The sequence below is a fragment of the Conger conger genome, chromosome 3 (assembly GCF_963514075.1).
Source record: "Conger conger chromosome 3, fConCon1.1, whole genome shotgun sequence".
Taxonomy (NCBI): domain Eukaryota; kingdom Metazoa; phylum Chordata; class Actinopteri; order Anguilliformes; family Congridae; genus Conger; species Conger conger.
In genome coordinates, this window is record NC_083762.1 from 24,405,357 (window position 1) to 24,428,468 (window position 23,112).

The 23,112-nt window shown below is 38.6% G+C and overlaps 2 protein-coding genes across 4 annotated transcripts in view; one reads left to right on the forward strand and one right to left on the reverse strand.

Annotated features, from left to right (window-relative positions):
• gria3b (glutamate receptor, ionotropic, AMPA 3b) overlaps window positions 1-10,280 on the forward strand; it is a 126,811-nt gene extending 116,531 nt beyond the window's left edge. Inside the window, exons 14-16 of one of the 3 annotated variants that reach the window (XM_061233553.1) lie at window positions 228-342; window positions 7,360-7,607; window positions 8,300-10,280. In XM_061233553.1, the coding sequence (XP_061089537.1) occupies window positions 228-342; window positions 7,360-7,605 (361 nt within the window). In that variant the 3' untranslated portion in view covers window positions 7,606-7,607; window positions 8,300-10,280. Of the gene's footprint in view, window positions 1-227; window positions 343-5,520; window positions 5,636-7,359; window positions 7,608-8,299 lie in introns of all 3 variants that reach the window. The other 2 variants (XM_061233551.1, XM_061233552.1) reach the window with 2 other exon arrangements.
• Window positions 10,281-21,819: 11,539 nt separating this feature from the next.
• The window catches only part of thoc2 (THO complex 2), a 62,900-nt gene continuing 61,607 nt past the window's right edge, over window positions 21,820-23,112 (reverse strand). The window contains exon 39 of the mRNA XM_061233483.1: window positions 21,820-22,693. The gene's annotated coding sequence lies outside the window, so the exon portion shown is untranslated. The remainder of the gene's footprint in view (window positions 22,694-23,112) is intronic.

Genomic DNA, 23,112 nt, shown 5'->3' on the forward strand with positions numbered 1-23,112 from the left:
CAAGCGTTTCTTATCTCTCCATACCCTTAAAATTCTTATCCAATTTGTCCTTTCGTGCTATATTTAATGATTAACATGAATATTGATATTCTTATTCTTACTATGATTATTATGAATCTTATAAATTCGTATTCTTACCCTTAACACTATTACCATTATTATTTTCATACATTAGATTTCTCACGGACCTGTGCATTTTCTTACGAGTTATGTTTTATCGTTTCAAGAAATGCTGTTAACCTGGCAGTTTTAAAACTGAACGAGCAGGGCCTCTTGGACAAATTGAAAAACAAATGGTGGTACGACAAGGGAGAGTGCGGCAGCGGGGGAGGTGACTCCAAGGTCAGCCTCAATGTCACCAAAGTCGGGTACCATAGTGCAGAGTAATCGGCAAGGCTGTTATCTTCTGTTCCAAAAGAAATAGGCCCACCCGCCGTGCAATAACGGCACTTCAATGATGTGGCTTTTCCAGTTTACTGAGCAACTGAGATCAAACCAGGAACCCTTCGCTGGCTAATGGAGGAAAAAAAAAGGACCAGTAGCATCTTCGACTTTCTGAAGAGAAATGCATGCAGCCGTTAGCCGCAGTTGTAAGACAGGGAGCGATAATGGCCAAATGAGGCAATTTCCCTCAACCTGCAGAGACAGATCAGCAGGGTCTATTTAGGAAGTTTAGGGTTTTACAGGGATTTGTGACAGGGGTTTTCTGCGGGGCAGACTCTATGGTCTCCCAGTCTCCAGAGTTGAAGATGGCTGCCCTGCAGTTATGGAAGGCGGTAATTGCATTATCACTACCTTTCACATCTGCAGGGCAGTGAGGCACCAAAGAGAGAAAAGTGAGTCTGGTCTGTGAGCCATTCTCCTCTTCAGCCAGACTACCTAGAGTCATGCTCTGGCATTTATAATGAGGAGATCTGGGTTTGTGAAAACGAAGCAAAATAAGTACAATGATGGTTAAGATAAAAATGGTTGTGGTAGACATACACAGTTATTACCTAGATAGACCTGAGATAGTCCAGACTGCTATGCTTCCTCTAAAACATGTTACTGAGCTCTAGACAGTATGATCTGAAGTATTCATGGAGGAAAACATCTACTGTAGCGTAGGGTGGGCCAAATGGTCTGAAATCATTTGACAACAGTAAGGCTGCCTTTCTGGCTTGGCCTGAGACCCAGACCCAGTGGGCTGGGGTTGGAAGGGCCGGCTCACAGCACTCTCCTGACCGCCACAGAGCGGAGATGGGCAGGCAGGAAGGCGAGGGGAGCAGCGGTGTCTTGAGGGGACGAAGCATTACAGGCAAACGTGAGAATTCTAATACCAAACAACGGTCTGATTCCGTCATGTCACGCGCTAAAGTCACTTCCTGTCGGCCACCCGCCCAGGCCTGTCCCTGCCACCCACCCTCGGGCCTCAGCAATGACAGCCCACCGGTGGGGTCCTGAGGAGGACGCTTTCACCCAAACTTCTGTTACAGCAGCGATGACCCTGCCACGGCCCAGTGGACGCTCTGATTCCTCTCCCGCCTGGACCCCGACCGGGCCGGGCACACCGCACAGACCAGGCAGACGCCTTTGCTATTCCTGACTGGAGGTGCTCATTTCTGAGAGTAAGCAGGCACTGAACACCCTCGCAGTGTGACAGGAATACAAAGCCGGTGCCTGGTTCTGACAGCAGTGTGCCAGCAGATTTGGGTCGGACCAGAGGGCAAGTTTTGCAATACACCAACAGAAATTATGGTTAGGATTTTGAATCGCAAGATTCATATTTTTTCATTATTCCTAAAAAAGAGGTAAACCTCAGTGATTTAACACATTTGAAATAAATTGTATGTAATGACCATCTTTTATTCGAATTTTCACCACGGAAGAAGAACTAGAACAAAATGAAATTAAAAATGTTAAAATGATAAAAATGATCAAATTTAAAGTCGAGTAGATCAATCAAATGAAGTGATCTGAAAAACTGCACTACACAGAGGCTCAAACACAATTGTACCAACCACAGAGAAGTCCTCTCATGAATAACCATCATCCATGCAAAATTCACAAAGGAAACCCCCATGCATTATCATTTGTTAATGACCAAAGATGAGTTAATTTACAACAGTAAATGGCTCTTTTAAGATAACTCTTGTAAGAGGTTATAATCGCATATCGCATTTCAGTTGAAAGAAAGGTGAAGGATAATCTGGAAACCAATCAGATTATCCACAATTCACAGGCCCAGGACAAATGTGTGTCAGAAACAGCATCCACGCCTCTACCTTTAAAAGAATATGGCATAATGAAATTTCCTCTTCCTATGCCGTTTTTAGGGTTTAAGGCATAATCAGTGGCTCCAAGGTTAATTTCAGTCCAAAATCAGTTTTGTGCCATAAGGAATTATCTGCTCTGCAGGAGTCATTGCCCCCTAATGAAAGACATGGGTATTGCATTAGCTGGGCATTATTTATTTTATTTCATTAATTAATTTATTGTATTTATTTTGAGGAGCCAGTGCACTACATCAGTTATGACAAGGTAAGGCATAACCATGGCAAATTAAGTCCAATTAAAACCAAGTGAGTGCACACCATTTCATCTTCCATTTATTAATTTTATGCAGGTAAGAATATGTAAATACTCTTGGCAGACATATTTTAATCACATATTTAACCCATTACATGTGCAATTCCGTTACTGCCATGCAAGTGCCCAATTAATTCCTGCTCTGTTGGAGCCTAAACAGCTTGTTACACACACACATGATTTATATTAATGCAGTGTAAATATTTGCTTGTTAATTATTGCATTAATGTAGTAGAATATGTCAAAGCAGGCAGGGATTCAGAGAAGAAATTAGCTTTCCTGTCTATTTATGTTTCCTCTGTCATGATCGTTTTTGTAAAGATCGAAACAGATATAGATGAGTGATGCTCCATTTCTGGCAGGCTAAGCTGCTGAGATGAGGACGTCGCCTGTAGAAAGGCACTCTGGTATCAAGAAGTCGTTGGCAGCGGGGGGCACAGTGTGGCATAATGGATAACAAACGTAGCCTGCAAGCAGGTTGTTTCTGGGTTGAATCCCAGCTAGGGCCGGATCTGTTGTACCCCTGGGCAGGGTACTTGGCCTGATTTGTTCCAGTAAATATGCAGCTGTATAAACGGATAACAGACAAAATGGAAGTTTGGCAGGGTGAATACAGATGTCTACTTCAAAAATGAGTAATTGGTGAGAATATGCAGCGTCGAGCAGAGAGGCTCAGGGGCTTACAGAGAGACCCACCTTACAGGTCATAGAGAAGCTTGTGCTGGGCGTTTAAGTGTTGGTGGGTACGAGGTTCTGTTCTGGTCCACAGTGAAGCTGAATTACTCAGGCTGACCAGGGAGAATGCTTCACTGCATCAGGGCCAGTAGCACTTTACTCTTTTCTGTTCCACGAATAATAAGCAGAACTATTATTATTATTATTATTTTTATTTTTATTTTTATTCTATTTATTATTATTTTTATTATTGTTGTTGTTATTATTATTATTATTATTATTATTATTATTATTATTATTAATATTAGTGGTATTGCTGTTGTTGTCATTGTTATTCTCATTCTTATTGGTATTGTTATTCTTATTGCTATTGTCATTATTATTATTGCTATTATTGTTGTTCATTATTATTATTTTTATTGTAGTCATTGTTATTCTCATTGTTATTCTTATTCTTATTGCTATTATTATTGATTATTATTATTGTTATTTTTGCAGTGAGTTGCATATTTATTGCATTTTGCATAATATCCTGTCATACAGCTGTTGTTTTCTGAAGCAATTCCATGCACCCTGTTTAACAGCCGTGCCCCCAAGGAACTTGAACTTTGCACCTTTTTTGTTATGGGTCCAATTCACTCACCACAATGCAACACTACTCCAGTTATCCTCTGCCCCCTCCAGCCACACACCGGCAAACGTCATTAACAAAGCGGTGAAAATATCATCCTGGGTGCTGGATGAACGGCAACTGCAGAGCCTAGCGAATCCATCACGCCCTCGGGAATACAGTATACTGACACATCCATGCATCAATCACATATTACAACATTCACCCATATTCACAGCCAAAAGGAGCACAGCATCTTATCCATCTAAAAGAGTGCACTCATTATGGACAGAATGAATACATCTGCGCTATATCACTTTCATTTAATCTGATATCTGTGAGAGAAGGACAGATTGTGCCACTTAGCGCCGCTGTCCTCTAATGCAGTTTTGGCATCTGCTAAGGCAGTATGCTATCTGTTAGATTTGATAGGTTAGACTTTATTACAAGGAAAACAATGCCACATTTCACCTGGGACAGCGGTTCAATTTTTCCCTCATCTTCTCAGTGATAGCTCTGTTGCACAGCGAAGGATGGTGAATGCAATATATTTCATGGTGTTAAATTACAAGTGTTTATCATTTTTTCCAGGGAATGAATGTATGAGAAATCTAGCAGTCATGCCTATTCCATAATGGCTTGCAAAACAAAAGCCATCACAGGTCAATCAGAGACTTTTATCATCTTTATACAATAAATGTTGAATTGATTCTCCAACAAGTATACAGGTCAAATTGGTTCTCCAAAATGTTCTCTGTCTATTTTGGTTGACTCTGACAGCTGTCCAATCAGATACTAATGCAGTCATTCTAATAATGTGAAAAAACAAAAGCACATATCCACTGGGTCTGACATAAACGTGGTCGATCTCTGACAAATCCAAACTAACTCTACGCAATTGACAAACTGCACTCTTGACAGTGCATCCTCACAACTTTTTGTGTATAAAAAAAGTTGCTAAATAAGAATAATTTCTTAATTTAAGGGTGGGATTTCAGGATTAAGAGTGAATGGATAGATTCCACAGAACATCAAGCGCACCATCACATCGGCCCTGCAACTGAAGTGCATCCTGCATTTGTATTGTGCCACTTCTTTATTGCCAACTTAGTGGCACAATTGCTGAGATGCCCTTTTCTTGCAGTGCTGTGACAAGACATTGTGTGCTATCTGTCCAGGTAAGGAAAGGGCTTTGCACGCAGCGCATATGCAGGGGACCATGCGGTCGTCGTCCATTTTGTTTCTAAGTGACGTGGTAGCTAGCATTCTCCTCAGCTAGTATAAAATTCAGCTGGTGGTTTTTTGTTCATCTGCTAGTCAAAAAGGGTTCCTGTTAGATTGAGCTTGTGACATACTGGTTAAAAAGCCACATGTTCCCTCCCCATGCAGTTTCATCCCCCGTGTGTTTAGTGTTTAGCTATACAGTTACTGACGCCTTTCTCTGCTCTGAACAGTATGTGCCGATTACTCAAAGCGATACCATCAGGCCCTGGCCATATAGGCTAGCCATGCTGAATAGAAGGTAACAGTTAGAATGTCTGCACTCTGTGATGTTGAATCGGCCAGGAGCCCTGCTGTATCGCTTTGTAAAGTATGAAGTAGTTTAAAAGCTTGAATAACATAAAATAACATAATATAATGTTATTTATGTTATTTCCCACGTGAAGAACTCCTGTAAACCTTGCAGTATTGAAACTCAGTGAACAAGGCATCTTAGACAAGCTGAAAAACAAATGGTGGTACGATAAGGGTGAATGTGGGACCAAGGACTCTGGAAGTAAGGTCAGTCGCTGCAGGTCTTTTGTACTGATTCCAAATTGCATTTTGACCTATTGTTCATATGCAAAGACAAATAGCTGTTCAGAAACATCTATTTATTTTTCTTTATTTTTTAACAAGAACAGATCAACTGTTTAAAGATAATTTGTTGTAAAAAAAAATCTTTTTGAATATGACCTAAAGCATTGCACAATTTTCCCCAATAGTAATACATTTTTGGCAAAATATTTGCTGTAGTTTATTTGTCATTACATATCACTGTGAATGCTATGATATTACCATTTTAAGTACTTTTGCTTTTTTGTTGTTGTTTTTTGTAGAAGTCACAGTATGCTAATGTGAATAGAATAATACAACGAAAAGGTCATAGCATGTCTGGGGAAATTTTATTATGTGCATTTGCAATATGTATTTTAATCTTTAAATCGATGACAATATTTATATAGTCATTTTTTGCTCATTTTCATACTTGACATTCATGGTATTTAACCATTATGCTGTTGTTTTTATTGACCAAACTTTTTTATTAAAATTTTATTTATTGGCGTTGTTACTTATTTGCATGGAAAATGGGTATATTAGGTTCTTTAACCTCATACAGTGTGGCTGACGAACAAAGTTTCTTATTCTGACAAACTATTTCAGATTAACTTCCCAATGTCTGCTGGCATTCAGAAGTCACATCTGAAACAGAGCTGTTAAAAAAAGAACATTTTGTTTGCACACTATATGAAGTTAAAGAATGCAATAAACCTATTATTTAACCCTCTGAGATTAAGACCCAGTCTTTGACAGACAAACAGTTAAAGCTGAGTGTTTTTATTACCAGCGTGTTATCAATGCCCAGCTGCGAACCCATGCAAATATCTACTTCAAAGCTCATAGGGTTAAACTGCAAATGGTAAAACTCTCATAAACAAATTTTTGATAAACAAGTTTGGGAGATAGCAGCAGCAGAATGGTTTATTTTTTACCTCTTAAAGTTTGCTTTTTGACGCAAGTGGTGATTTTTAAAGACCTCATACCAAAAGATTTACTTTGTGTCTACTTGCTCAGACAGTTCTGTAAAATTGTCAGTTTGCAGAGGATATGTAGTCAGGGCTTGTCATAGGGCTGACCTGTATGTTACTGGCCCATCTTCCTCAAGTGGAACCCGTAAAGGAGCCACAATTTAGCATCCGCTACATTCACCAAATCAGCTTTGTTTGACAGAGCTATGTTATAGTCGGGTTAGGGTTGACTAATCCCCCTTAAAAAGGGAAATGGCCTGACCACAGTCGTCCGAAGTCCCTCTCGGCTTCTTACCACTGTTGGGAAGCCAGCTACAGTCATCCAGAGAGTCACCTTCTTTATTTAGCTTCTGTGTGACCCCTTTACCAAAACAGCAGGTCTGAATGTTCTGTTGTCGCAACCTTTGGTGTCATTTTAGCACTGAATACACCATTGGTAGCACCAGAAATGTTGCTTCGGGGGGAATTTGAGGGTATTTCATCCTCGAGAGAGAGAGAGAGAGAGAGAGAGAGAGAGAGAGAGAGAGAGAGAGAGATAGAGAGTAGGCGTCTGCATTTGAGTGTCAGTCTTCGCTGAGATTTGAATCAGAGGCCTTTGAAAGCAGCTAGGGAGTTGAAGACGAGATGTGTTCTTGAGTTCAGGGATGCTAGTTTGATTGTGCTCTACAATGCTCTCTCCAATGCAAACATTCTAACTCTGTTCTTCGCCTCTCTTAGGACAAGACAAGTGCTCTGAGCCTTAGCAATGTGGCGGGAGTCTTCTACATTCTGGTTGGCGGTCTGGGGCTGGCCATGATGGTGGCTTTGATAGAGTTCTGTTACAAGTCACGGGCAGAGTCCAAAAGACTGAAACTTGCAAAGAACGCCCAAAACTTTAAGCCAGCTCCCCCAGCAAACACCCAGAATTTTGCCACATACCGAGAAGGCTACAATGTGTACGGAACAGAGAGTGTTAAGATCTAGGGGTATGACTCTCCAAAATCCTGTCAGCTCTCTGCCTTTTCTGTTGAGTCATTCTGGTTTTTTTTCTGTTCACTTCTGTTTTGTTTTACTGTGCTTATGTTTTGTTTGTCTCGGGCCCAAATTCAGTCTGTCAGTATCGTGGATGACATGAACGTGTTACATTTGTATTGCTTTGTAAAACATTGGTGTTATGCTTGACAGTGCTTAGATTGAGATATAATGCACACAGTGACCAGATTGTAAAAATATATTAACATCAGATGCAGTTGTTTTATCTGTACGTAGACACATGCTGTAAGAGATTCCGCCATTAAGAATCAGTCTATTTACATTGAGATTCAGTTCATTTTCTAAAGATTTTTCAATCGCCAAGATATAACTGTGTTAAGTGTGCAAGATTAAAATTGTTCAATACAATTCCAGTAAGGGCATTACTGTCACCTCTGATATACTGTATAATTCTGCCATCTATAAATGCAATCATTTATAGATTATTTGGCTGATGTAAGTGTTGCAAGGTTATTTGATATATGAAAAGTCTAGCCAGGGAATCTCTTAACTCTAACCTACAATTTGCTCCTACCTGGTAATTTCCTTAGTGTCTGACAAATGTAATAAGGAAGTCTAAGGTTCCCATCAGAGTAGACGCTGCTCCCATATAGTGAAATGCTGCTATTTTCTTTGCCATTCACAGAATGTGTTTCCTCCTGTCTGACACAGTTGGAAGGATCCAGAGCCACTGGCAGTTAAAGCTGACACCTATGAGCAAACGGTTGAAGAGACGGATGGTTCTTGGGCCTGGACCTTACCCTTAGCCCCTGAGCACTAGCCTTGCGGTGTCAAGCACGGCACGATAATCTATGACGAAGACATGGACAGGCATTGTCACTGAAAGTACTGAATTAGTCTCCTACTGTGCCTTACAGAACATTCAGAGAGTCACAACAATGCAACTCATCCTAGTAATATTGCTTCACTTGAAATACGAAAAAAAAAAAAAAAATAGCAAAGGAGGAATGACATCATGTCCTGTGAACATTACAGTGCAGATACTTTGAAAGGAAAAAAAAAAATCATCACTTGCAACCCTAGCACATTTGGAAGTGCCACACTGAGGGGAATCTACTTGAGAAGACACGGTGCATTGATGTTCTTTACAAAAAAAAAAAATCTGATTTAAATTATTTAAACATAAAAATGATTTTCACAGTGAGATCCCACCTATCAAACATAGTAAAGAGAGGTTCTTCAGTGTATTGCAACCACGCCATTCACTTTGCCAGAAATGTATTTTCAAAGATATTTACAGTGATTTCTAATGATAATTTGACTGGTATTTCTTCAGGATAAGAAGGGAAAAAATATATATATATATAATTATTTCAGCTGCATCAAATAATTAGAGAGATTATGCCATTTCACTTCATGTACAATTACCGTTGTTGTGTTGTAATAGTGAACCCTGGTTCTGCTGATATCTTAGAACCTGACAGCCAATATGCAGAAGTTTATGAGCAGACAGTGCTTCTCCATTGGAGTTACTGTGGACAAAATTAAATGTGACATTTGGCTTATGACAAAAGACCACATCTGGCACAATCCCCAGTACTGCCAAAAAGATGTGTCTGCCGAGAGAGGATTTATTTCTCACATGTAAGCAGCTTGTGAAACTCAATTGGTGCCAAATTTTTACTCGCAATAACTGAACAGAACCTAAACAGTACATCAGAACAAAATTAATTATACGCTACTAAAACAGGGTTTAAAAAACACACACACACCTGCATATGTATTATGCATTTTCAGCTGAATTTTAGTTTTGCTGCTCATATTTTACAAGCAGTTTTCTTTAATTCTGTAGAAATAAAAGTCTACTTTGAAAGGAATGAGAAATAAATTAAGTGGACTTTTTTCAAATGCAGATATACAGTATTGCAATCAATTTAATGGCTTCGAAAACCAATATTTTTGGTTTACCTTCTCTATTTCCTTAAATGACAGCACATTTTAAAGTTGTGGTTTGCTTTTGATTTTGTTTCCATTAATGGGCGTATTAGTGTTTGGTGCAAAACGTTTTTAAAAAATTAAAACAATTAAAAATGGGAGATTCATTTTGCCCAAAGATCAGTGCAGGGGCGCATTTTAAACTAAAGCTTAACAATTTTCCATTAACGCTGTTACAATTATTTTCTTTTCTCTAAGAAAACTGTGATTCTGTAGTATTTATGATATGCCAAGAAGGAATTCCTTGAAGATGACTAAAAACATATGGAAAGATAGTTTTATATAAAAAAAGAAAAAAATTTAACAAAAAGATGTAAATGATACCTGTACATTTGTTTAAACAAAGTTAATTTATGAGTGTGAAGGCTTCACAAATGAGTTTGATAGATTTGCTGATTTTTAAAATGCATGTATTAATTGGTGACTGCTTAACAAGTCCTGCTACTTCAGAATGTAGGAGGTCAGCATTAGAAACTCAACTTCCATTTTTAATCATCTTATCCTTTCTTCCCTTTTTGTTACTGCACTATTGCGAAAAATAAAATTGCTGAGCAACTTAGCGATTACAAAAGAACAAGAACTGCATGTGTGGGAATAATTAACCAAGCCTCGTTAGTGAGGTGTTGTACAAAGAATTTTAATACATTTTGTAAATAAAGCTGTATAGTAAACACTGTGTTTCGTGTTTGTTTAAACAGAATAGCTCAAGATTGCATACAGATTCTGTGTATTATAGCCAACACTCCTTTCCAAACATTTAACGATATATATACAGTATGCGCTATAACACTATAATAATAATTTTGATAGCACCATGCATCCCAAAGAGATTTACTATGCAGGGGTAGCCTCAACCACCACTAGTGGATATCAGCCATTTTGCAGGACAGTGTTCACCGCATATCAGTTGGGTTGGAGATGGAGGGAACATTAACTAGAGGATGAATGGGCAGGTTGGGGGGACTAGGTTGAGAATGTTGCCAGGATACACAGAAATCCCCCACTACATGAAACCCTTAATGACCACGGTGCACCATTGCACTGGAGAATTGGCATCTATTCTTCCAAGTATTAACTAGTTTATTTGTTGGTATCTTGACATAGTAATACAGCTGTTGGCTGATGGTAGTCCTATACATACAAATATCGCCACTCCTACTCCAGTCATCTATGAAAACTGTTGACTTGACCATTCTAAATTAATGGAATATATTTTTCTTATTTGCAAAATTATATGTGCACATATCCAGAAAATGAGTGCATCTGTAACCTCCTATTGGGATAAATATTACACATTTTATTGTCCAGATTTTTTTCTACTCAAATTTAAGAAGCCAGGTTTAAAACACTTCAAAGGCTGCAGATTAGGCTTATGTATCAGGCAGATATAAATTATGAAAGCCTATTTAAAGTAAATTAAAACAGAACATAATCTCGGGGTTCAGGAATTTTCCTAAATATGTATTATAAATATCTTTGACATAATGAAAATGGTATATCTACATTCCTGGATATGAAGTCACTGAATATTGACATATATTACTTTCATAAGAAAAAGCATTGCAGATGAGTGGGCAGCAACAGTATCCATGGAAACAGTTCCACTTGATGTTGTACTGTATGTGTGAATATATACTTGTACTGATATGATAGCAGGTGAACTCTTCTTATCATCACAGGGAAGCTATAGAAATGGCCCCATTTGCAATAGCATGAGTTCCAATTAATGGCAAATGTGTTTCATAAATGTCAGTATGCAAGACATATAGAATTCAAGTTAATTCAAAGGAATGAAACTTGAAGTCTGTGGCTTTGGATTGGGTAACCGTTGAATTCCATTTTAAGAGTGGGTGTTTGTTTGCTCTGGAACAAAAAGACATTTTGTGTTTCTCACTGAGAAACATTCTCAGTCCAAAATGTTGAAATGACACTTTGAGAACATTGTTTAACAGGCCAATGTTGTACTGACTTGTCAACTGAGAGAAAATACATTTGAAAAACCACAAAAAAAGGAATGACAAAGGAAATTGTTGCACAAGAATACAGATAGTAAAGATATCTAGTTCACTGGCAGCTCACTAAAAAATATTGCTTGTTGGAATTGAAAAAAAATCAGCTATCAGGATTTTCTCTCATACCTCTTTAGATGAGGCCCATTAATTGGAGGGATTTAAAGGTAAACCAGCACTCAGGAGGGATGTGGGAGGCAATAGAAGCACTGAAAGAGAACTGGTAACTAAATCATCTATAATTACACTTCTCCCCTGGGCAGCAGTGTAAATTTGTCTGTTTTTTGGGGGGTTATGTGTGGGGGCAGGGGATGAAAGAGAGATAATCGCAGGACTTCAGGATGGGTCGGCCTAGCTGGAATTAAATACTTTTCCCAGTGCACTTTCAACTATAATTTAGCCAGGGGTATTGTTTGGTGAGGCCAATCCTGACTTTCTTACTTGTAATTACTGTCCTCCAATTGGGGGTATTCTGTGTGAAACCAGGCTGGATGCATCTTTTATTCATGGGTTCAGTGGTGCAAGGTTCTGTTGTCGATCAATAGTCAAGCTAGCACCATATGCTTGCTGCATCTCGGGATGCAGGCTATTATTTCCATCCTCATTCACAATCAGAGCTCCCACTCCCTCCCATTTGAGACCAGTGTCTCCAGAGACAACATGTAGCCAGGCATATTGTGATGCTAGTCAATAAGCTAGTCAATCGTTGCATCACTTACACTCTCTTTGCCTCTCTGTTCTTCTCCACACATTGTACATAAAAAGGTCTTATTAAGCAACTTCAGCAGAAGAGAACACAAAGCAGTTATACCTCTGATGAAGGCTTGATGAAGAACTAGCTGACCTGATAGACCTGATGAAGAACCTGATAGACCCTGATAGACTACAATGGTCTTGATGACAGAGCTTCTTTTTTTTTCCAATTCAGGATTATAAAAAAAACAAGCCTCCTTCTCTACAGACAGAATGTATTTCCATGTCATTTTAAAAACTGCTGATGGACCAAGACAGAAGGGAATCAGTAAATCAAAGTCTGTCCAAGCAGGACTAGGCTCTAGAGGGGAGGGATGCTAGATGCCAATAAGCATCGTCATAGTCATTTTTCGCCTCTACTACAGCCACGTGAGTCAAAAACCAAGATACATACAGTATTAGCATGTGTGCTATGAATGTACTGATAAAGATAAAGATGTTCACCATAAGGGCACATTGGGCTCTACAACATAGATGCTGCAAATCCAAGCCTTGGGATTAGTCACCTATGAAAGGGATTTTACAATGCCATAACATTTTGGTTGTATCCTGCCAAGAGTATGTTGGATTTAAGTTGACAAGAGTTCCTGGGTTACTGCTGCATTATCACCTCCCTGCAAGGAGTCAGCCATTATCAGGGTGCCGCTTGTCATAAAAGAGACACTTCACTTCAGCTTGTGTGGCCTGTAATCTATGAAGATGAAGACACTGACAGATGCAGAATTATAATTAGATTGAAACAATGCTACAACAATAAGCCTATTGTTCACGTGCACATGTACAATGATCATGTTCTTTGGGTGTTGTTGAAGACATGAAAAGATAAAAACATGACATCCAAGCACACCAGTCCTGAAACCAGGCCCCAGCAATGCCAAAGAAGCTTGAAGATATGGTAAGATCAACCTGGAATAATTTACAATGAGAAACAATGCATGCAGCTATAAAGACGACCCTGAAATTGTTTGTCCATGCTCTTCTTCATGTGGTAACTTTAAAATAAAAGTAGAATAATACAGGATAATACAGTTCTGTGCTATTAAGTTTTACTCTTTCTTCATAACTGACAGTATTTGCAGTAAAGGACACACAATGAGTGTCTGAGAATCACTACATGAACAGGAATGACATGCTTATATCTAGTATGAATAGTCCACTGAGAGAAGCCAGTTTGGGGGGACAAACACAACGAATGTCCAGACATCAATTAGAATAACAGTCATTAAAATAATGGCACAGCCTAATAATTGTGTTGTGTGTGATTGATGGAAGTTTCCCTCAATACATCAATGAATTCAATCATTCAGGGAATTTGAAGTGAACCACTGAAGACACAGTTTAAGTTTTGCTACAGACTGAAATACAACCAATAGCAGAAGTGGTAAGACCAGCAGCTTTCTAAAGCAGAGGGCCACATAAGCTGCTTTACATTCCCCTCTCCTGCGGAGAAAAAGGTCAGGACTACTTCAAGGAAATCAGAATTCATTTTTCACTGCTCTCAAGGTCAACTTTAATCCCATTAGCATGTCAGCATAAACTTTTTTCGATGGTCTTCCTCCAAAAGTGTGCAGCTCCTCCTACTCCCGGATCCCTCCTGCAATGCGGCACACTGCTAAATTAAATGCAGCCCCCTCCTACCCAGCACGACTGCTAAACAGCCTCAGATTTATTTATTTATCCTAATCAGACAAATCAAATTACAGCACTCTAACTTACTTGGCCTCTTTTGCCAAGATTTTCTGTATGCAGTATTCTAATCTTGATGGCTAACTCACCGGCTTTCGGCTCCACTTGATTCGCAACTGTTTTATGAATTACAAAACGCAAAGCAACACAAGTCAGTGCTGCAGTTTAATTAATATGTCATTTACGATCAATAAATCTTGCTTTCAATGTATACACAAATTTTCGAACTCCGCCAAATATCTTCTTCCCTGATAAATAAAATGTGTTTCCTTGTTTACTCTCTGCTTTTGTTAAAATGACTTACACATGAAACTGTTATGCTATAAGTGCTCATCAATGAAAGTAATAACTGTCTCATTATATTCACATTTTACATTTATCTCTGGCACATTATATATTATCCTGGAGCAAAATACAGGGAGCAGGTTCAACAGGATTTTTTCAGTTTTTTTTCCCCACTTGCACCCAAATAAATATATTTAGTTTGGAGGGGGGAAATTAGCCACCTACCCTGGAGATGCTATATATTCATATGCAGTTAGTCATGTTTTTCTGAGGCATTTTCATTATATTTGCCTGTCGAGTGACTCCGATGCGTGTTAGATGAAATATAAGGAATTCATCATGTGGTGTCATGGAGGCATTCTATGCCCACTGAAATCATTTTAATTTGAGTAGGACAGAATTGCTTTATTATTCCCATGTTGTGCATTTTTTTAAAGAGTTTTCAATGTAATGATTTAGCTTCCTTAAGACTAGGGTAAGAAATATATAAACTGGAGTGAAGGTCAAAAATCTCTTTTGTATTAGGTGCACAAATGGGTATACTTGGATGATGCTCTCAATCAAACCTTCAGAGAATCCAGCAACTCCTCAGGCAAAGCACTTCAAAAAGTAATTACACTTCAGTGCATGGTAAGCATAAACCTATGTGCTCCTTCCTAACAACGGCTCCACTGTCCAAACCTTTTCGCAACAGTGCTGAGTATAATGGGCTCCAGGATTATTGGCACCCTTGATAAATAGATAATAATATTTTAGATAATATTTTATGTTAAAAAATATAGGAAAACAATATACTTATTAGGGATTTATTCTCAGGTTTCAATGTTTTTTATGAATTCTATTTTTTTTTTTCTGAAAACCATGAGTCAAAATTATTGGCACCCCTAACAATTATTGTAAATAAAATCAAACAAGGAAATTGGGAAGACAAGTTTACTTAATTTTCTTAATCTCAGTTTAGAGGAACTATATTGTGTCATTCCATCACTTACTATTTCATTAGAGTCTAAAAATGTGGCATGCAAAACCCCTTTGTCATATATCAGCCAAAGAACTCTCAAATCAGAAGACAGAGATGGTAATTAACCATCACAAATAAATTATTATATTTGAAAATGTTAAAACTTTGGTTGATTTTGAATCATTAATAACGCGCAGTACTTTGCATCACAATTGCCATAATTTCTAAAAATAATAAATCATTACTTCACGCTATATGTAGTTAATGTACTTAATATATTTTAGCCTCTCTCTGTGCTTGCAGCACTGTCTGTTGTTTTTCAGAGTGATCAGAGCCAGGAAAAGTTTCATCATTTTCTCCCCACCCACTAATAATAAAATAACTTTATTATTAGTGCCTAAGTAAAAAAAAGTTTGGTTAAATTATGTTTGAAACATCTCCCATGGATATCTTTCCAACAATACAAAGTGTAACTCAATATAGCCTAGAGTAACATATTTTTGTCATCAGGTCAGCTATGATAACTAGACTACTTACATGAATTAGAAATGCATTGCATAGTAGTGTATGTTGCGAGCATTGATATTCGTTGGATATTTTAGCTGTGAAAAAATTATACACATCTATTCGATCTGTTCTCGTTAGCAAGGTTATATATGAAATTAATCACCACCCACGTGACACGTCTCGGCCAATCAGAATGCCGTATTTGCACTAGGTGATTGGATATTTTTCCATGCAGTAATATATATGTAAGCAATTATGTTCTTTTGGCTTTGAAAAACTAATTTGTTGCTTTAGCAGTATGTTTGAGATCAATGGGCCTAATGTAAGAACTACTCATACGAACAGATTTGATCTTAAATCACTGGTACAATTTTCTCGTATTTCAAATTTTTTCAAAAATGTACGAGTAGTCCTGGCCTGTCAAATGAATCATGTCAACTTTTTCATTGGAGAGGCATGTCAGCGCAGCTCGCCTGTCTCACAGAACCTGGATTAAACTTTCAAACTAGGCATTGCAGTTTAAATATGAATCAAGATTCAGTAACTGCATTGCTTATTTCTTGCCTAAAATGTTCTCAGAAACGTGGACCCTTTAGGAGGAAAAAGAGATAGTTTGTCAAAGGTCCACCATATATATTGGTAAAACCTTGTTAATCCCATTGGCCATCTTTCCAACTAAATCCACCTAAAGTACCATAAATACTGTATTATAATGGACGTCAGACTGCAGAAAACTGCAGGTCTTCCATGACCTACATTAGGAATAACAGAGTTCACAAGTGTTCTCTTCCTTCTTGAAAATTGTGGAGTAGAGGCAAATCACTCACTGTAAAAAAAGTAATCAAAAGTAGTGGGCGGCCTGTAGCGTAGTGGTTAAGGTAAATGACTGGGACAGGCAAGGTCGGTGGTTCTAATCCTGGTGTAGCCACAATAAGATCCGCACAGCCGTTGGGCCCTTGAGCAAGGCCCTTAACCCTGCATTGCTCCAGGGGAGGATTGTCTCCTGCTTAGTCTAATTAACTGTACGTTGCTCTGGATAAGAGTGTCTGCCAAATGCCAATAATGTACAAACATCAAAACCAATGATCTATTATCTATTATCAGCAGTAAGAGCAAATAGGAATATCAGGATAAAATAAGAGTAACTAGTAATATCAGTTGTGATTCTAGTAATATGAATTGCATTATTGAATGTCTAACATACAGTAAGCTTTCTTTTTTTTTTTATCAGACGTACACAGCTCACTGTTTCATTTGCATGCAGAAACTAGGCTTCTGCAGAAGCCAATTCTGGAGGTGATCCAGATCATCAGAATTAAACAGCATAAATTCAGTGTCGGATTTGATCAATCCTAAAAATGTATTTGTGACAACTGTACTTTATGTAAACTTGTGAGGCCCTTACTGGGTTAATCTGCCAGGACAAAAAGTGTTACCAGGACTAGGAGCTCCCACCTCAAGTTGAATCACATGTGCAGAACAGTGATAAGTAAATTCCCACTGCAGGCTCCATTTGAATTGATTCCACTAACGACCCTCTGTGACCCTTTTTCGCACAACAATAGAAATGTCGTACTCCATCTGTGCTAAGATCAGGGAAATGAATGGTTTGTCTTAAGCAAGCAGAATGCAGCTGGATGAAATCAACAACCCACATGTGGTAAATTTATGTCACATTTTCATCAGAGATCAGCACTTGCAACTTCCTTTTATAAGGTTTTGCCAATGCTGTAATTGCTTGCTCGTGATGAATGGCATCGTATCATGCACAATTTACATTTTTGTAGATTACATTTTAGCTCGATGCCAAATTTACATGTCATGCTGTTAAAGAAGAGATCTGAATACGGGCTTGAGATGGCGTATCTCATACTGTGTGTAGAGAAATCTCCTATACCTCTTTTGCTTTTGCTCTCCTATACCTAATATTTTATATTGTAGCCAGATATTGTGAGATCAGGGAATGTGGTCAATGCAATTTCCAGTGCCAAAGTTATTCCCTTCCATCCTCAAAGCACATCTTCCCACTGCTGGCCAAGTGGCAGCACATTCTCATGTTACACCCCCACAATTCTCTGCCTACACTAATCTAAGGAAAGGCCCCAAATAAATTGCCAAGTTCAAAAAATCCTTATCTGGTCATCTATTTTCATGTGTGTTCTTTTTTGACGACCAGTGTACATGATTTGTTGACATGTTTGATTGAGCAGTTATTCCAGTTTTCAGAGATGCTATTTTGTGCACAATAAATATTCTTGCTCTTATGCATCCTTGGTTGGCATTCTGTTAACATTATAATAAAAGATAAACAGGCCTGCTGGCCTACTCATCTGGTTACGGTAGTGTTCTAGTTGTGGTGCCCCCCATATTCAGGATCAAATTCTGACCTTTCCAGCGCCAACTGTGGCCACTAGACCCTTAGAGCGACACATAATTGCCAGCAGAATGGCCCAGGGTTTGGAAGGATTAGTTGGCAGGGATAAGAATCTCAGCACTCTCTGGTGAGCCCTGCTAGTCGATTAGGTGCCTGCAAGCTGTACATGAAACGTCTCATCCCACCAACTTATCTCTGCACAAGCCAGAATTGCAAGCAGTATAGGCACACAAGTGTTAGAGCACTCACAAATCAACAGTGAAAGTTCCAATGAGCCGGATGTATACCTGACATAATAGATAGATTGACCATTTCAAATAAGGGGGGAGGGGTAGGCAGGCAAAGCATTAAAATGCATATGTAGACAATGTGCATAAAGTGCCTATATATTATGCAGAATGCAAATAGCCTATGCATGTTCCTACTCAGGCAATTTACATTCCTATTAATCATGATTAACACAATTATTTCTGTACACTCATATCCTAGCAACTAACTCCAGGTACTTGCTCTTCTACAGCAGCTTTCTTTGATCTTATTGCACCTGTGGTATGTGTCAGTCAAATGTGGTTGAAGGTCCTAAATAAAAGCAGCTCGCAAAATCTATAAGGGATGTGACAGAAGATTTGATGATTTGTGCCCTTGTAGGCTACACTATTCAATTAGCAATATTGATATGTAGCCAAGTTATTTTATTGGCACTGAAATGTCTTAATGTTGACAGTGTGTTCAGTGACAAATGGGATAGTATCACAGTACCATGCCCATTTCACACTGAATTTACACACGTTGCATCGTTACTGCTAATTGCGGTAATTATCATGATTTTGCAAGTGAGCAAGGTTTCATGAACTTTCAATGTAGGCTACCTGTCCAAGCAAGTTGTTATTTAAGTTCAATAAAATACTATTTTTACCATAATTTATCTAGATAACTTTCTCTGGCATTGGTTTAATTTAGGAGTGAGAACACTAGCCAACATTAGCTGGAATATTTGTCATCTATTTTATTGAATGCAGCTATATGACCTGCCTGCACTAACCAACGACATCAATAGACCTACGCTTAATTTTCTGATGTAGCTGCTTAGTTGAACCACAGAACTGTATTCACTCTTTATACAATTATGTGAGTAAAACACTGCTTAAGGACTGGCAAATAACTGTGAGTGAGTGAAGGACAATATCTAACCTACTTGTGTTATGTTACAGCAGATGTCAAGGTATGAGCACTGGAGCAGGCTATACCAAGTAAAATACAATTTTATTTATTTTACATCTGTATCCCTCTTTGGAAAATCTTCAGCACATTTTTAAAAACCTTTTTATTTGGTTGAAAAGACAACACTGACAACAAAAGCATATACAAGCAACATTGAACCAAGCTTCATGATCAAGTCTGACAATCTTGACAAATTGTTCCCTTGCGGATGACATTTACACACAGTTGGTAATAGTGCTATTGTTAATAGTCAGTCTTCCATGAGTGAATTAAATTTAAAAATGCCTTGTGAGGGCTCAGTGGAGATTATTCTATGTAAGCCATAGGCCCATGTTTATGATGGTAACATTGCGGATGTTGGCATTAACCGCCAGCAAGGTTTTGTCCATTTTAGTTCAGCCATACTGATAAATAATTTATTCACCTAAAGCTAACCCCCATGACACTCCAGCTGTGCCACAGAATGAGTTAGTCAAGGTTTTTCTTTTGGCCTCTCCATCACTGACCTTTCATTCTTTCCTCTTCCTTTATTCCTCAATCCATCCACTCGTCCTCCAACAGGGCCCCTCCCATACTACAACACACACGTCTTTTTCCTCTCACACCCTCTAGTGAAAGGACAGTGCATATTGTATATTTACATTTGATGCTTGTATATTTATTTATTTCGTATATTTAAAAAACCTCAAATGAATATAACAACAAACATGTTACTGGAGAAACGTAAAATCGAGCGTACAAAATATGCAAAAATGCACGTCTTATAAGAGCTGAAGTGTTTAGAAAACTTCAGAGCACCCTCATGCTCTCCAACAAAAATTAGAGCCAGAGACGCCGAGAGATTACAGAGAAATGTGTTTACCTGGAAGACGTGTTGCGAACGCAGCGTAGACTACTATCGAAGCGGCATTTTCTGCCCGAGAGATCTAATCGCCTCATTACAGGAACAAATTAATTAATTAATATATAAATCAAAGGCATTGTTCCTCAAAGTACACGGGAGCCGGCTGGCTCGCCGGAGATAGAAGAGCTGAACCAGTTTGTTGTCAGAATTGGTCTCGGCGTAGAGCTTTGTTTGGATGATGAATGATGCAGTACTCAGAGCACAGTCATGATCTACTGCAGCCCCAGAGTGCTATAGTGGAAAGGCATTAAGAAGCACACGCTCTGCCAACAGCATTAAGAAAGTGTGTGGGTCCCAACATGACTAGCCTGCTCATTAAGAGGCATTTCTTTTAGGAACTGCCCATGTAAAACACAGCCTTCTTCCGCCACAGGCGAACAACTCTTTGACGCGAGCTCAGAAAACTAGGAGCGCATTGCGATTACGTTTACATTGCGGTAGTCCAGACAAGGAAGAGAGCGTGATAAATCTGTAATGCGCTAAAGTCAGATGGCTTTCCTTAGTTTCCAGGAGATGGTACAGGGAATATTCAAACCGCGTAAGGCACACTTCAGCCATTATTCATATGGGATGGGGACAGCAAATGTAACGTACAAGGACACAGAACAGACGAGCATCAGGCTGTTTCTCTGCGCTAGTTCATAAACTCCACACAGCCAAGATGGAAATGAGAAATATGAATAATTAACTGCAGTTGATTTCATCAAGACCATAGCCAAACGGTGTCATGCGTACCCATTTTCCTGTAAACCTTTTTTTAATAGGCTGGTCTTACATTTGAATGCGAAGGGATCTCCTTTTGGAAGTACACATTTAGCAGGAAACACCCTTTCTTAGGGTTTTGGAAATTAGTTTGGGTCTCAAGCTTTTTTTGGATGTCATCTACTGTCACCCGTATGACTGATTTCAGTCATAGAAATGACTTGCACAGATTTCTTTGATAGCCATCGGTCCAGTAATTTAATTCTATTGATTTCATCCTATTATTTTGTTTAATCAGTACTCTACAGCCCTCTACAGTGTGTAGTGCACAGTCAGGCAAAGTACAGATTATAAGCCCACCTAGAAAATTATATACACCCAACATTAACTGTCAATGGTAGTTAATGCACACTACAGCATGCATGAATCTTCATTCAACCCAAATATCTATCAAGTCCCATCTTCTCTGGAGCCCTGGCCTGGATACATACTGCAGGAAAATGGTATTGCTTCTCATCTTCAAAACGCATCAATATGCTGGTGTTGAGATGGATCACACCGAGGTCAACTCGCTACAATAAAGGGGGTCACAATATGACAGTTTACTGGATGTTTAATTACTTCAAATTGAAATGGATTTTTCTGAACAGGTGGGGAAAAGGAAGCCTTCATTTTGAGATGGTCTTCTCTCAGAATCCGCTGGGTCAATTATACCCATCAATTTCACTCTGACGGAAGATATTAGAGTTTCGTCGCATTTGCATGAACCACTTTGTCTTTCCTGCGCAATGAATGAGACACATGACAATTATTTATGACCCACTAAGAAAACTATCATTTATTTAGAAAAAAAGCATACACTTGCAGAATACAGCAGATTAAAAACTCCAAAAAGTTGCTCTGAAAGTTGTGTGACTAATGTTTTGCGGTACAAAGCTTCCCAAGTTTTACAGTCCATCCATTTGCCTCATGAGGAAATGCAGATTTTCAATTTATACAAATCATTTAAAAACGTGATTAACACGCATACAGGAGGAAAACAGAACATTCAGCGAGGGACATCGGAAATGAGTGTAACATAAGGATTTTACATGAAACCATTTTTATTATTGTGTACATAATATACAAATAGACCATTTGTATTGTTCCAAATATCTATGCCTAAATATCACATACGTGGATTAAAAGGAGAACAAAATAAATAAAAATGGCAATCTAATTGAGGTAAATGCAGATATGCTAAAGGTATTAATTGCATTTTTTCTTTTTTTAAAAAGCCTGACTAAAAAACCCTCTGATGTTTTACTTGAGAAAGTAGGTAGACAAACATACGCAGGCCTGAAGACAGGAAGAGGGAGTTCAATACCTGTTTGTATTCAAATTACACTCGTGAGCAGCACATTGTGCTAATATTCAAAATAAAGAGACTTTCAGCTGGTTACTGAAAATACACAGTAAGAAAACCAAAATGGCAAGTTGAAACACAAGGACTAGAACATATCTAGGCAGTACAACAACAAAACAAAAAAAAGTCTATGCAGGCATATTTCTTAGATATTTTGATGGGTCCTCTTTTTAGATGGTGATCATTGGGGAAAAATGTGGAAATTAAAAGCTGGTGTAGTACACGTGTGGTGGGTGAAAGCAGTTCTCTAGTGTGTTGCAGCCCACAGCAGAGAATTCTGTAAAGAAGAAAATATAAAATTCCCAAAATCAGAAAATATAAGACACGGTTCAATCTTACACTAAATTTCACATCAAATCATTCAGAGTCAGAGGATTGTGGATCAATATATCGTGGTTTGGACTTATCTTTAAATTGTGAGCAACCATTGAAACTGCACTACACCGATCAAGAGCGGGCAACACCAGATGGTCATATACCTGGCTTTGTGCTATGTACAATCTTTATTTGAGACTTTTACAGCTGGATGAAACAGCGAGTTCTACTACACCTCTGAAGTGCAGTAGCATACACTCAGGGCACAAGTCCCAAGGCATGGCCTGCAGTGCATGCTTACATCCAACTGTTCTAAGCCAAGTCTGTGCAGCTGGCCTCTGCAGTGTAAGCTTTGAGTTTCCTAGCAGTTTCTGAGGCAAA